This window comes from Nicotiana tomentosiformis, chromosome 12 (assembly GCF_000390325.3).
Source record: "Nicotiana tomentosiformis chromosome 12, ASM39032v3, whole genome shotgun sequence".
Lineage (NCBI taxonomy): Eukaryota > Viridiplantae > Streptophyta > Magnoliopsida > Solanales > Solanaceae > Nicotiana > Nicotiana tomentosiformis.
In genome coordinates, this window is record NC_090823.1 from 32,000,333 (window position 1) to 32,016,075 (window position 15,743).

The window sequence follows — 15,743 nt, forward strand, 5'->3', positions numbered from 1 at the left end:
TATTCCTGATATTTCTGCAAATTTTATGCATTTAAAGAGCTTACCTTCAGCTGCTCCCTAGTCTAGAACTTTTCCAACAGTGCATTTCATGTTATTTTCGATCTGGTTTTCCTGTTGGAGTTTGCTTATCTAAGTACAAATAAAACTTTTACAGGTTAATAGTGGAGTCCTCAGCGTCTGCACAGCTTTCCTTTCTGGTGAACCTGCAACTAGGTTACGTTCGCAGGAGCTACAACAACTTATTGCTGCTCTTCTTGAATTTATGGCTGTGTGCAAACGTGCTATTCGGGTACACTTTAGGTTGATCGGGGAAGAAGATCAGGATTTTCATACTCAGCTTGTAAATGGGTTCCAGTCTCTCACTGCAGAACTATCACATTATATTCCTGCAATTCTTTCAGAGCTGTAGCAGTAATTTTAATTGATATCCTTAGTGTTTTTTTGTATGTTAGTCTGTGTTCCTCCTATAATCTGTTTATATTATTTGTAACAATTTGGTTTTTGTATTCAGGCTGGGTCTTTGTTCATAAATTAGTCATTGGATCTCCATCTTTGTATTTATTCATCCCTTTGCCTTCAACCATACATTATCTGTTCTATGATTCTCAATTAATAGGCTATTTGTAGAAACTCTCCAGGTCGTCCATCCTGAAACTATGACTGCTGGTACTTTAAAGTAATCGTCTCTTCGTTATACCCAATATCAGATTGCTGAGTGGATTAGTCTCCCCAAATGCACAAGCTGATCAATAACAATAAAGCTCGCATGACTGCCTTTTAGGTGTGTTTGCTTCAGCCAATTTTTCTTATGTTGGATACGTTATTAGTCAAAAGAAGATTGCAGGGCAGGAGTTATCTGGATGTGTTATCATTTTGTGTATGCCTTTTCCTTTCAGCACGAGAAGATAAATCATGTTGATTGCAAGCTTTCTCCAGACCTGGAAAGCACGAAAAAAAAAAAAACGACTCGAATAGTACACCTGTCACCCAGAGAGAAAGGGGTGATCTCGTAGTTGGCCTGTGAAAGATGCGTTAGGTGTTCATTTTATTTTCCGTTGAGGTTGAACCTTAACCTTCTTCGAGATAAGGGATGTATGGATTCTCAAGGAGAGGAGCCGTAAATCGTAATCCCCCAATCCCCTTCTTTGGAGATCTTTCTTTTATTTTTATTTTTATTTTTCCTGTGCTGTTTTTTCTTAGACCCAGGGGAACAGTTGGCAAGTCTAAATTAGTTGTTTTTGTGTTAACCTTTTGCTGTGTACGGATGCACTAATGTACTTTTGATGAAAGCAAAAGCATGCTCAACTTTGTGTTAAAGCTGCGAAAATCAAGTAAACTTATAATGTTACACTTTTTAGTTGCGTTTATTAATGGAATGATATTCACTTTACAAGGAAGATTCGCCAAGATTCTATGAAATTGTCAACTTGTAAGAGTGGAAATATAACATTTCAAGTATGTTGAAGATTATTGATTGAACTATGCGTGCACCTTTACGAGCCATCAAAGATGAAAGAATGCCGTTTATGGGACAAATACACTTCTCCCCTATAATTACCCAACTTAACGATTGTCTGGGACTAATTTTTGCATGTTTGGTTTGTTAAGAATAGTTTGATCTTGATATATTTCCCATGACGAAGCAACCGTTGATATTGAAGAAGCTAGCACGTCTCTGAACATACCTATTGACCAGAAGTACAGAGTAAGCAAAGGTACGAATTCCTCGAGAAAGTTGAGAACTAGAAAATATTCAAGCATACATACTTTAGACAAATCATTCTATTTTGATTTTTTACGAAAAGTTAACTACGTTATATTCTTTCATATCTTCCAATTGGAAAAGTACCCTACTTCTGATGAGAACAGATTGATGTTGAGAGAATTTACCTAACATGATATTTCATCTGACATGCATTTTACATTTTACACGAACAATTATGTGTATAATCTTTAAAAATAACTTCTCTGATTACTCCTTGAAGTATGTCACTGATGGTTTGGTGGCTTGAATTATTACTACTGTATACGGGTGAAACCAGGCCCATGGGACACCCCGGTTTCCATTAAGGTAAATCGAGCAAGAGACGTGATGATAAGAAACCGGAATCGAGGCGAGGGTCTCATCAAGCCAGGATTCGGGGCACAACGCCCACCCTCAGGAATATCGGGGCCATGACCCCGGGATCGGTCAAAATCTCAAAAGGCTTCAGAGAGTGTTGTCACGCTGCCAGTGGAAATCCGGTGATTAGTTAAACAGAAGACTTTTACCTTTTATGGAATTGTACCTAGGGTAGGACTCCCTTACTATATAAAGGGGGGTCTGGTTATTCATTAGACACTGTAATATGCATATCAAGACAATATACTATTATTTTCTCTATTATTCAAAGTTCTTATTCTTGTTCATCAGTGCTTGGTCATTATGAGTCCGAGATCGAGGGCGGATATTTTATTAAGGCTGCTGTTAAGTCCGGTATCACCCTCCTCTAGTGGTTTGATAATTTATTACCTCCTTTATCCGTTTAATCTAACACAACTTATCGTTTGTATCGAATTAATCCACGTATACTTAAAACCACAAACAAATTTAATTGTTATCCGTTTTTTAGGGTAAACAGTTTGGCGCCCACCGTGGGGCTAAGGATAATAGTGGTAATTTGATACAAATTTTCATAACACACCCTATTTTTCACTTGTTCTTTGAAGTCTTTAATTTCAGGTCAAAGCTTAAAATGTCGAACTTCCAATTTGCCCCTTTGAACATGGATGCTGAGTCTGGGCACCATGGCGAGAACAATAATGTGGTACCCAGTAACGAGGTGCCCCCTGTTGACCCCAATGGAGTTCCGGCCGCGGACCCGATCGACGCTAACACACATATGGCCATCAATGCAAACTTGCCTACCGATCCTGAGAACAACATCCATGGGGGAGTCTAATCGGTAGCCCAAAATACACACGACGGTGAAGGTGATTGGATCAACTTGCGAGTAATCTTCGAAATGTCAGCGATAGCCCAGTTGCAAAACCAGAGTCGCGCCCTCAGCAGAGTCGAGCCCGAACCATCCCGGGAAAACGCTTGCATAAATGAACCAATCGTAGAAAGGCCGAGTGAAACTGAACCTGGGACTAACCCCGAGATCATAAAGATTCTTGAGGAACTGACAAAACGGGTGAAATCGGGAGAAAAAAAAATCGAAGCCAATGACAAAAAAGTAGAAACCTACAATTCCATGGTCGACCAAATCCCAGGAGCACCACCGATATTGAAGGGCTTGGATTCCAAGAAGTTTGTTCAAAAACCTTTCCCTCCGAGTGCAGCTCTGAAGCCGATCCCAAAGAAGTTCCGCATGCCCTAAATTCCTAAGTACAATGGAACAACTGACCCAAATAAACATGTGACCTCCTACACATGCGCCATCACGGGGAACGACTTGGAAGATGATGAGATCGAGTCCGTCGTGCTGACAAAGCACTGAGAGACCTTGTCAAAAGGAGTTATGATATGGTATCACAACTTACCCCCTAATTCTATTGACTCATTTTCTATGCTTGCAGACGCCTTCGTGAAAGCACATGCCGGGGCCATCAAGGTCGAGACCATGAAGTCAGACCTTTTCAAAGTGAAGTAGAGAGATAATGAGATGCTCAAAAAATTCGTGTCCCGATTTCAAATATAACAAATGGACCTGCCTCTAGTCGCGGACGATTAGGCCGTTTAAGCCTTCACCTAAGGACTCAATACTCGAAGCACATTGGCTTCACAGCAGTTGAAGCAAAATCTGATAGAATATTCGGCGGTAACTTGGGTCGACGTCCATAACCGGTACCAATCAAAAATCAGGGTCGAAGATGATCAGCTTGGGGCCCCTTCCGGGTCTATTTATCCCGTTAGAGCTAGTGGCAGATCCAAAAGAGACATTGATCGTGAACTAAGATCAAATAAAGACCGGTATCAACCATACAATGGAGATCGAAGAGGTAATAAGCCTGGACGAAACCTTACGAGAAGTGAAAGGAGAAGCGACCTAGATCAAAATAACCGGGGACTCATAAGCAAAAACGGTTTTGATAGGCCTATCGGGCCTAAGGAAGCGCCGAGGTTACCGGAGTACAACTTCAACGTCGATGCTGCTGCCATCGTATCTACCATCGGACATATCAAAGACACCAAGTGGCCTCGACCTTTACAGTCCGATCCTGCCCAAAGGGACCCTAACCTAATGTGTAAATATCATGGCACTCACGGCCACATAACTGAAGACTGCCGACAACTGAGAGAGGAAGTAGCCCGGTTATTCAACAATGGGCACCTCCGAGAGTTCCTGAGCGATCGAGCCAAAAATCAATTCAGGAATAGGGACTCCAATAAGTAGATCGAGCAGGAGGAACCTCAACACGTCATTAACGTAATCATTGGTGGGGTTGACGTCCCCCAGGGGCCGATGTTAAAGCGCACCAAAGTGTCCTTCATAAGGAAAAATGGACTCTAGATTACATGCCAGAAGGAACCGTATCTTTCAACAACGAGGACGTTGAAAGCATCATGCAACCACACAATGATGCACGGATAATATTTGTACTCATAAATAAATCTCGAGTTAAGCGTGTGTTAATTGATCAAAGTAGCTTGGCCAATATCATCAGATCGAGGGTCGTAGAACAGCTAGGTCTACGAGACCAAATTGTGCCTTCAATTCGAGTTCTTAACGGATTCAACATGGCATGTGAGACCAATAAAGGGGAGATAACCCTACCGGTGAACACCGTCAGAACCGTTCAAGAAATAAAGTTCTACATGATCGAAGGAGACATGAGCTACAATGCAGTGTTCGGGAGGCCATGGATTCACAACATGAGGGCAGTACCCTACACTTCACCAAGTGCTGAAATTCCTAACACCAGGAGGGACTAAAATGGTTTACGGAGAGCAACCGACCGCAAAAGAGATGTTCGCGGTCGATGAGGTGGTCCCGATATCCACACTCTCGACATCAAAGAACCCGAGTTCAGTCACCAAGGAAGAAACCAAATAGCAATAATCGATACCGGTCCCGACCGAGCTAGAAAAGCAGGGGACGTGCGAGGATGACGACTACGGAGTTCCCAGGTCTTTCATAGCCCCCGACGATACCGATGCCACCAAATCAATGGTCGAAGAGATGGAGCAAGTCATATTGATCGAGCACCTGCCCAATCAGAAGGTATACCTGGGCATGGGGTTAACTCCCGAGCTCAGGAAAAAACTCATTGAATTCCTTATAACTAACATAGATTGTTTTGCCTGGTCCCACCTGGACATGACAGGGATCCCGTCGGAAATAACTACTCATAAGCTGAGCCTGGATCCGAAGTTCCACCCGGTCAAACAGAAAAGGAGGCCTTAGTCCGAAGTCAAGCATGAAATCATCAAAGATGAGGTATCTAAACTCATTAAAATAGGATCCATTCGGGAAGTTAAGTACCCGGATTGGTTAGCAAACGTAGTAGTAGTCCCTATAAAGGGGAACAAATTAAGAATGTGTAGACTATAAAGACTCGAACAAGGCATGCCCCAAGGACTCTTTTTCCTTGCCCAATATCGATCGCATGATCGATGTAACGGCCGGCCACGAGATCCTCAGCTTTCTCGATGCCTAGTCCGGGTACAACCAAATTCGGATGGAACCGGGCGACCAGGAATAAACATCCTTCATCACTAAATAGGGAACCTACTGTTATAACGTAATGCCATTCGAATTAAAAAACGCTGGTGCCACTTACCAACGCCTAGTAAATCGGATGTCCGAAGAGAAAATAGAAAAATCAATGGAGGTTTATATTGACGACATATTAGTTAAGTCCGTGCGAGCAGAAGACTATTTGAAACATTTGCAGGAAACCTTCAACATATTGAAGAAATATAATATGAAGTTGAACCCAGAGAAATATGCATTCGGAGTCGGGTCTGGGAAATTCCTCGGATTCATGGTGTCCAACCGAGGAATCAAGATCAATCCCGATAAGATCAAGGCCATAGAGGATATTACCATGGTGGACAATGTCAAGGCCGTTCAAAGGTTAACCGGGCGCATAACCGCCTTGGGTCGATTCATTTCAAGGTCCTCCGACAAGAGCCATCGGTTCTTCTCGTTATTGAAGAAGAAGAATAACTTCTCATGGACCCTGGAGTGCCAACAAGCCTTGGAAGAACTCAAGCGGTATCTTTCGGGCCCGCCTTTGCTTCATACTCCGAAGGCAGACGAGCAGTTGTACCTGTACTTAGCGGTATCTGAGATAGCGGTAAGTGGAGTCCTGGTCCGGGAAGAAGAAGGTACGCAATTCCCTATCTATTATGTTAGCAAGACTCTAGGCGAGGCCGAAACTAGGTATCCTCACCTGGAAAGATTGGCGCTCGCTTTACTAAACGCCTCTAGGAAGTTAAAACCGTATTTTCAATGCCATCCCATATGTGTCGTGACTATTTACCCATTGAGAAACTTAATGCATAAACCCGAGCTCTCGAGACGATTGGCCAAATGGGCCGTGAAAATCAACAGATACGATATCGAATATCGACCCCGAACCGCCATCAAATCTCAAATTTTGGCGGACTTTGTGGCCGACTTCACGCCGGCCCTAATACCCGAGGTCGAAAGGGAATTTTTGTTGAACTCGGGGACTTTTTTAGGGATCTGGACCCTCTTTACGGACGATGCCTCAAACGCAAAAGTGTTCGGACTTGGCATCGTGTTGAAGCCACCGACGGGTAATGTAGTTAGGCAATCTATTAGAACTGTAAAATTGACTAACAATGAGGCCGAGTATGAGGCCATGATTGCAGGTCGCAAACTGGCTAAAAGCCTTGGGGCCGAGGTGATCGAAGCTAAGTGCGATTCTCTCCTTGTGGTGAACCAAGTCAATGGGACGTTCGAAGTCAAAGAGGAACGAATGCAAAGGTACCTGAATAAACTACAGGTAATACTACATCGATTCAAGGAGTGGACCCTGCGACATATACCTCGGGATCAAAACAGCGAAGCCGATGCTCTTGCTAACTTGGTATATTTGGTTGATGACGATGAGTTCAGCTCGGGAACGATCATACAACTCATAAAATCGGTAGTGGAAGAAGGCCACACCGAGATAAACTCGACAAGCTTAACCTGGGCCTGGATAAATAAGTATATAGATTACCTGAAAACTGAGAAGCTGCCCTCGGATCCCAAAGAATCGGGAGCTCTGCGCACAAAGGCGTCCAGATTCAGCCTGTCCGAAGGCAACACCCTATTCAGGAGAACGTTTGATGGCCCACTCGCCATATGCCCGAGACCGGCACCCGCGGGAACCATTCTGGTGCCGAATTGTTGGTTCGTAAGATAATTAGAGTCGGCTACTACTGGATCGACATGGAGAAAGATGCGAAGGAGTTCGTGCGAAAATGCGACGGATGTTAGAGACACGAACCGATGATTCATTAGCCCGGGGAGCTACTATATTCAGTCTTGTCACCCTGGTCATTCATGGAATGGGGAATGGACATCGTCGGTCCCCTGCCATGGGCACCCGGTAAGGCTCAATTTATATTATTTATGACTGACTATGGGTGGAAGCCTAGGCATTTGAGAAAATAAGGGAGAAAGAAGTTATTGATTTTATTTGGGACCACATAATATGCCGGTTCGGAATGCCGACCGAGATCGTTTGCGACAATGGGAAGCAGTTCATCGGCAGTAAGGTGAGCAGATATTTCGAGGACCATAAAATCAAAAGGATCCTATCAACACCCTATCACCCTAGTGGGAACGGGCATGCGGGGTCTACGAACAAGACCATACTCGAAAACCTTAAGAAGAGATTGACCGACGCCAAAGGAAAATGGAAGAAAATTTTGCCCGAAGAACTGTGGGCATATCGTACGACCTCAAAATCTAGTACCGGGGCCACCCCGTTCTCGCTGGTCTACGGTGCCAAAGCGCTGACCGACCGAAGAGTTAAACGACGAGGTCATGAGCACAAGCCTGGAACTATTGGATGATAGGCGCGAGGTCGCCCTCGTTCGGTTGGCCACCCAAAAACAACAGATCGAAAGGCATTACAACCAGAGAGCCAACCCCCGACACTTCAATATCGGGGACTTGATGTTAAGAAAGGTGACACTGAACACCCAGAACCCGAACGAAGGGAAGCTGGGACCGAATTGGGAAGGTCCATAACGAATTATCGAGATTACCGGCAAAGGATCATACAAACTCGAAGCATGGAACAGTGAGCGACTACCGAACAACTGGAACGTAACCCACTTAAAACGATACTACTGCTAAGGTACGACCCCATCCATTCTTTTATTTACATATATTACGAATTGGACTAACACTTGCAAGCAACGACCAAGGAATGATGCAGCTATTAGGCCCGAAAGCACGCGTTGCACTCTTTTTTCCTTGAACCGGTTTTGTCCCAAATGGGTTTTCCAGCAAGGTTTTTAACGAGGAAACAGTAGATCGTCCTAACTTAGAATTGAAGACCGGTTACGAACCGGATTCGAGGGTCGCATCAACAGTATCTGAGCCCTCTCAACGATCGACCTCGAATACTGGGGGCCATCACCCTCAGATAATGATTTTAGCAAGGAAGGAAACTTTGTGCTTAAATAGTCTGTGCTAGGTGGATAGGATTTATTATAAGGGCTAAATGGTCAAATAAACCGTGCCCATATAGACTACTTAAGCCATAACATGAAGCTTGTACACATTTGCAATATTGTATGTTGCGCATTAAAATAAAAGAAAGTTTCTACCTTGCACATACATATTTTGTCCCTTAAGACTATTACATTTTGTTCCTTAAGGATAGATATTGAGCCCAAGGGCTGCCTCTATCCGGATCAAAGAGATCACCCCCACTCGGGGACTGTCGTCCAAGGCAAACTCGGACGGCTCGGACTATCGAAGCATCAGGGCACAAAAACCTATTAGGCAGTGCCTAAACTTAAAAAGCTACGACCACCCCCACTCGGGGACTGTCGTCCTAGGCAAGCTTGGACGGCTCAGGTATTGAAGCCTGGGGGTACAAAGCCTATTAGGTAATGCCCGAACTTAAAGGGCTAGGACCATCCTAGAAACGGCTCGGAGACGTCCGAAACCCGTAATCAAAATATAAGGCCTTCAAAAATTCCAAACCGGTTCAAAGGCTACCCTCGGCTAAACTATAATCAAAAAATATTAAAGTAAGCACTTTGGGTAAAGCTTCCGGTCATACCAAGCCCCCCACAAGTTTCAAACACAATTACATCGAGAACGAGCCTTGTTCGAACCTCCGAACAAGACCCTATTAATACGTTTTATTTCGTGCCAAGGCATTTGAAATCTTTGAAATTATAAGAAGAAACCAAAAGAAACAAACTCGAAAATTGCCAAAGGGAAAAAAATCCTTATATATATATATATTCCAATAAAGATCTTTACAAAGGCCAAACGGCCTTAACAAAATGAACAAAAATACAAAAACAAAAGAAATATCTCTAAGACACCTAAGCCTGATCTCCACCGGATCCAGACTCATCACCGGGGCCATTGGGGTCTTCTCCACCCTCGAGTTCATCGGAGCCCTCAGAGCCTTCCTCGTCCTCGGGGTCAGCCAGATTCTTGGCCTCGACCTTGAGCCTTTTAGCATCTTCGATCTCGGCCGACAGGTCAAAACCCCGAGCATGGACTTCCTCGAGAGCCTCTCTTCGGGACTGCCACTTCGCGTACTGAACAGTGACTTTCAGGCGGTCCTCAGCTGCCTCAGCATCAGTTATGTATTGAGCCACCATCTCTTCAGCATCGACCCTGGTTATTTCTGTCACTGACTTGGCTATTTTAAGCTCCTTGCCAAGGGTATCCTGTTTAGCGATGGTCGAGCCTAATTGAGACTGGAGGTTTTCAATTTTTTGGGCATGGGCCTCGGCTTTCTCCCCCGTCACTTGAAGTTGGACCTCCACCGAGGACAACTGCTCCTGGGTAGCCTCCTTCTCCGAAGCCAATCAGTCCATTTTTCCTTTCCACTATTCGGCCATGGCCTTGTCCTCGTCCATCTCGGCTCGAAGTTGGTCGATCTGGTCAACCTTCTGCTGAACCTGTGAGTTTTGACCGTTAATCGCCATGTCTAACTCGCCATCGCTAACTTCAAAGATCTTTACCTGTTCCACCAGGTCGGCATGTTCCTTCTGAGCTGCGTCCAACTCAACCTGGATATTCTTGACTGCTTCTTCGCGTTGCTCGCTGAGAAGCTTATACATGTCCCTCTTCTCAGCAATCTCCTTGACCTCAGCCTCGAGCTAGTTAACCTTAGCCCGGTACTAGAGAAAGGCTTCATGATGGAGTACCGAGGCCTGCAAAGATATGAAATGGAAAAGGCATGAGATATATCAAAAATTAAATTCGAAGGCAAAAGAGTGTAATGACACCTTACCCGGTTCAACGCATGTTATGCTTAGTTGAACAAGCAAGGCGCATCCACCTTGTTCATTTTTTCCTGATCTTCTTCAGTTACGAGGCACAGGAGGTAGCTAGCTACTCTGATAGGGGCGGAAAGAACCCGGGCATCCTCTGGGATGGTGATGATAACTGACCGCTTCTGGTCAGGATCCATGTTCGGGGTGGGGAACCAAATGATCAACTTTGGGCTCGAGTTCGGCCCACCGACCTCCGAGGATGAGCTTTTCCTCGGCACCTCTAAATCACCCAACCTGGAGAAGTCTTCTAGAGTAGTTGAGTCCACACCATCAAAAAAGCAACGGAGGGGATCGCCCGTACCATGAGCCCATTCGTTGGATTGCTTCTTCGTCGCTCGGGCTTCATCGAACATTGACTCTGTAAGAGAAGGCAACCCCGAAATTTCTATAACACCGGGCGGGGCGGATCCGTCGTCTCGAGAGGTTTCGGCCCTCACTTCTGCACCAGCCTCCTGAACCTGAGGGGGATTAGCCTCTATTGTTTCCCCCTCGGCTGCCACCCACTCCTCGTGGACAGATGGCCTGCAGGCCATAAAATGTTCATCCTTTTCGGGCTCGTCCCTAAGTCGGTAAAGCGAGTCCAAGTCAGGCACTCGAGAGCTGGAGCTTTCCTTTGGCTTACGAGCCAACCTTCTCCTTGGCTTCTTTTACTCCGAGCTCGGGGAACTCGGAGCCCTCCTTCTTTTCTTCTCTCCTGCTGTGGCCCCGGGATGCCCCGAAGAAGAAGGATCAGCGGGCAGGTCTTCGCCCCCTACTAAGGGCCTAAGCTCAATGGTCTTAGGCAAGCCTGCAAAAAGAGAAGAGAAGGAACGAGAACATTGTGCTGAAAAAGAAAGCCTAGTGCTACTTATTCAGGAAAAGAAATCATACCGTGGGAACGGGCCTCCCAGCAGCCCTTCGAGAGCTCGCGCCACGAGCGCTCGGCATAAGGCATCTCCGAAGAAATGCCCTCGATCCACTCCTTGAGCTGAGGAATGGTGTTTGAGACTCGAGCGAGGGATGCACCATAACAAATATCAATGAGGAAAAGGGAGGTACAACGTAAAATTGACATCTAAAAGAAAAGGACACTTACGTGCCTCATTCCACTTCTTGGGGAATGGCCTAAATTTGGCAGGTATCAGGTCGGCAGTCCTCACCCGAACAAAGCGTCCCTGCCAACCCTAATCCCGGTCCTCGTCAATACTTGAAAATGAGGATTTACTAACCCAGCGTAAAAGCTTTATTAGTCCCCCCTCCCCCCCGAAAGATTCAGGGACTGTACAAGCGGAGTAGATGGTCGACGGTGAACAAACGAGAGTCAACTTTGTTCACAAAGAATCGAAAGAGGATTACGATCCTCCATAGTGACAGATGGATCTGACCGAGGCACACGCCATACCTCCTGCAGAAGTCCAGAATGACCGGGTCCACCAAGACCATTATGAAGGGGTAAGTGTAAATACTCAAATACCCCTCCACATGGGTAGTAATGTCGTCATTGGGCTGGGGAAGGCTTCGCAGAAACGAAAAATGGAACGATTCTGCGGCTTCGCAGAAGCGACAAAGTGGTCGCATAAGCGAGCTGGAGCGCAGAGGTGGCTATGGCTTCGCACCTGCGGTTGTGCATAAGCGGGAAGGAGTCTGCAGGTGCGATGGGATTGCTGACTAGTGGACTCCGCAGATGCGCATTTGTGGTTGCAGAAGTGACTTCGCAGATGCAAAGATTCTGTCCGCAGAAGCGAAAACTGGGCAGAACATAAGGGATCAAACTTGGTCATTTCGTCATTTTCATTTGGGAATTTTGGAGCTCGGTTCATGGGTATATTTGAGGAGTTTTCATCATGCAACACAAGGTAAGTAACTTCCCACTTGTTGTGAGCTAAATGTAATGTTTATATGTTGATTTAAGGAGGAAAATTTAGGAAAATTATGGGATTTTGGTAGAAAACCTAGAATTGATAATTTTGGATTTTGACCATGATTTTGGAAATGGAATTAGGAATAAATTATATATTTGAGTTCGTAATATTATGGGTAAGGTTTATCTTCGAAAAGTTTCAGAATCCGGACGCGTGGGCCCGAGGGTTGACTTTGTTGGCTTTTGAGCGAAGTTAGAAATCATTATAAATTGTTAAATTATACGTATTGGGGTATATTTTTATTGGTTTGCTCATTGTTTGACTAGTTTCGGAGAGACATGCATCGGTTTGAGGTGTTTGAGTGACGTTGGAGCCGGTTATGGAACTTCAGAGTGAGGTAAGTCTCCTATCTAACCTTGTGAGGGGGAAATTACCTCGTAGGTGTTATATTCTTATGTGCTACATATTGTGGGAGCTACGCACGTACGAGGTGACGAGTGCCCGTGCATAAGCTAAAATTCCTGATTATGTCCGGTTAGACTTAGGCTCACGCCATGCTATAATTGTACTATTTGAGTTATTTTTGCTCGTTTGAATTCCTTTATTTCGCATTATGACTTGAGACTAGACTTGCATAGGGTGATAGACTCACTATTGTAGAGATGTCACGAGCCACTTGATTTAGCCGCAGAATAATCGTACTCCTCTTACGCATTTCTCCCGCGTTATACGTTTTCATCGAAAGGGTTTTCTTAAAATTTATAACTCACACATCTATTCGTGAGTGGGGTCAAAGACCCGTTAAAGCTTCTTATTCTAATGGGATCGGGCCGTTCGCCTCGGCAGTATAATAGATACATCTATGGTTCGTGCCATTCGACCCTCGGTAGTGCGCACATTATGAAGGGATCGGGTTGTTCGCCTTGGCAAGATTATGTATCACACTCTCATGGGAGCAGGCTATTTGCCTCGACAATATAATAGATATATCTATGGTTCGTGCCGTTCGATCCTTGGCAATGCACATATTATGATGGGATCGGGCCGTACACCTCGACATTTCTATAAAATACTCTTATAAAATCGTGCGTAATATTTGACAAGAAGCCAGTGTATCTGTGAGTTTTTCCTGATTTGAATTGTGACGACCTATCTGGTGAAGTACATTATATATATATACTTCGATTGAGGAGGCAACTGCTTAGTGAGAGCTTGAGTTTACCATTCAGAGGAGGATTGTACCTCGTATTTACATTTGTTCATACCGTTTAATTGCTCTGCCCCATATTTATTTACTTCTTACTGTACCTGTCTTATTGGACCACTAGTAAGCGTCGATGTCGACCCCTCTTCACTACTTCTTTGGGGATAGGCTAGATACTTACTGGGTACGCGTTGATTTACGTACTCATGCTACACTTGTTGCACTTATTGTGCAGGTATATATATGTTTCTAGTGGTCCTCTGGGTGCAGAGATGCGGCATTTGCGGGGACTTTACGGTGAGCTGCATTCCATGTTATGATCCACAGCATACAGAGTCTCCATCAGAGTTATTCATATTGTCCTATCTAACTTATATTCGAGACAGATGTTGTATTTTATTATATTTCCTAGTTAATGCTCATGCACTTGTGACATCGGATTTTAGGGGTTCCTACTGGTTGTTCATTATTGTAGTTCACGTAATTATTATCATTTTACCCTGTAATTTCTATTTCATACTATTTAATTAATGGAAATTATGATTTCAAAGTAATAAAAATAAGTAATTAAGTTGATCGATCACCGTTGGATTGCCTGGCGGCGACGTTAGGCATAATCATGACCTATAGTGGATTTTGGATTGTGACAACTATGTCCTTATCCACCCAGCTACAGTCCTTCCGAATCACAGGAAGAACAACCTCAGTGATGGAGCAAATGTACCTTGACACCGCCTCGCATCGGCCTTGCACCGAAGAGGGCTTTTTGACCTTAAAGTCGTTCGCAACCGAATACCCCCCGTGGATGAACATTTTCAAGGGGGGCTCGGCTACCAGTTCATCGGTAGCCACGTCAGGAGCGAACCTATCGAGGACAACCATATCAGGGGCGGTCTCCTCGACCTCGATGGTCGGCTGCGAGGAAGTAGAAGCACATTTTTAGGGAACAATCTTGCCATTGTTGTCTTGAAAACTATTTTGAAAGTGTGAAGGAAGATTAGGAGATGAAAGGTGAAAACTTGCTAAGAAAATCAAGCATACCGGCTTGAGTAGAGGATAAAGAAAAGATTGCAATTTGTTGAAAAAACTTGAAGAACGAAGGTAAGAATGTTAGAGTATGAAGAAAGGCAATGATATCTTGGAGGATCGAAGGTAGAAGCTTGGTCAAAAGTAAAAAATGAACGGAGGAAAGAGTATTTATAGAGGCTTTATGCCGTTTTTCATCCAGGAACGGCTTACCGATGGCTGACACGCGTTTGGAGTCATTATGATGCGACTGACGGGACATTTCGATTTCTTTGTCGTTTATGTCATGGCGTGTTAAAGAAGGAATCGAAGAGCTCATGTCGTTCCTCGTAGTCTCCGTAAATAACTCTCCGAGAAACGAGGGGACTATCTGTATACGGGTGAAACTGGACCCATGGGACACCCCGATTTCCAATAAGGTAAATCGAGCAAGAGACGTGATGATAAGAAACCAGAATAGAGGCGAGGGTCTCATCGAGTCAGGGTCCGGGGGCACAACACCCACCCTCGGGAATATCGGGGCCATGACCCCGGGAGCGGTCCAAATCTCAAAAGACTTCAGAGAGCGTTGTCAGGCAACCGAGCACGATTAATAGAAGGTCGTGATATCCGTGACCAGCCGGGTATCACGGCGTGGATCTCGGCACGTACCAGCGGAAATCCAATGATTAGTTAAACAGAAGATTTTTACCTTTTATGAAATTGTACCTAGGGTAGGACTCCCTTACTATATAAGGAGGGGGGGGGGGAGGAGGGGGGTCTTATTATTCATTAGACACTGTAACATGCATATCAAGGCAATATACTTATTCAAAGTTTTTATTCTTGTTCATCAGTGCTTGGTCATTGTGAGTCCGGGATCGAGGGCGGCTATTTTATTAAGGCTACTGTTAAGTCCGGAATCACCTTTCTCAAGTGGTTTGATAATTTATTACCTCCTTTATCCGTTTAATCTAACGCAACTTATTGTTTGTATCGAATTAATCCACGTATCCTTATAACCACAAATAAATCTAATTGTTATCCGTTTTTAGGGTAAACAACTACCATATCAGACCTTTCTTTTTTATTGAAAGAACATATTACAAGTTTATCATATTCGATTTCACTTATGGAAAATTGCACGAACTCTTATATTAGGACACTTCTTTGCTCTCACTTTATACTTGCCAAAGTGTAGCCTTTCGTAGTT

At 44.5% G+C, this 15,743-nt stretch overlaps 1 protein-coding gene across 3 annotated transcripts in view; it reads left to right on the top strand.

Moving 5' to 3' along the window:
- Nucleotides 1-630, top strand: part of LOC104110727 (guanine nucleotide exchange factor SPIKE 1) — a 56,687-nt gene extending 56,057 nt beyond the window's left edge. For all 3 annotated transcript variants that reach the window (XM_009620264.4, XM_009620265.4, XM_018775796.3), the window contains exon 31: nt 155-630. In XM_009620264.4, the coding sequence (XP_009618559.1) occupies nt 155-409 (255 nt within the window). In that variant the 3' untranslated portion in view covers nt 410-630. The remainder of the gene's footprint in view (nt 1-154) is intronic.
- Nucleotides 631-15,743: the final 15,113 nt, after the last annotated feature.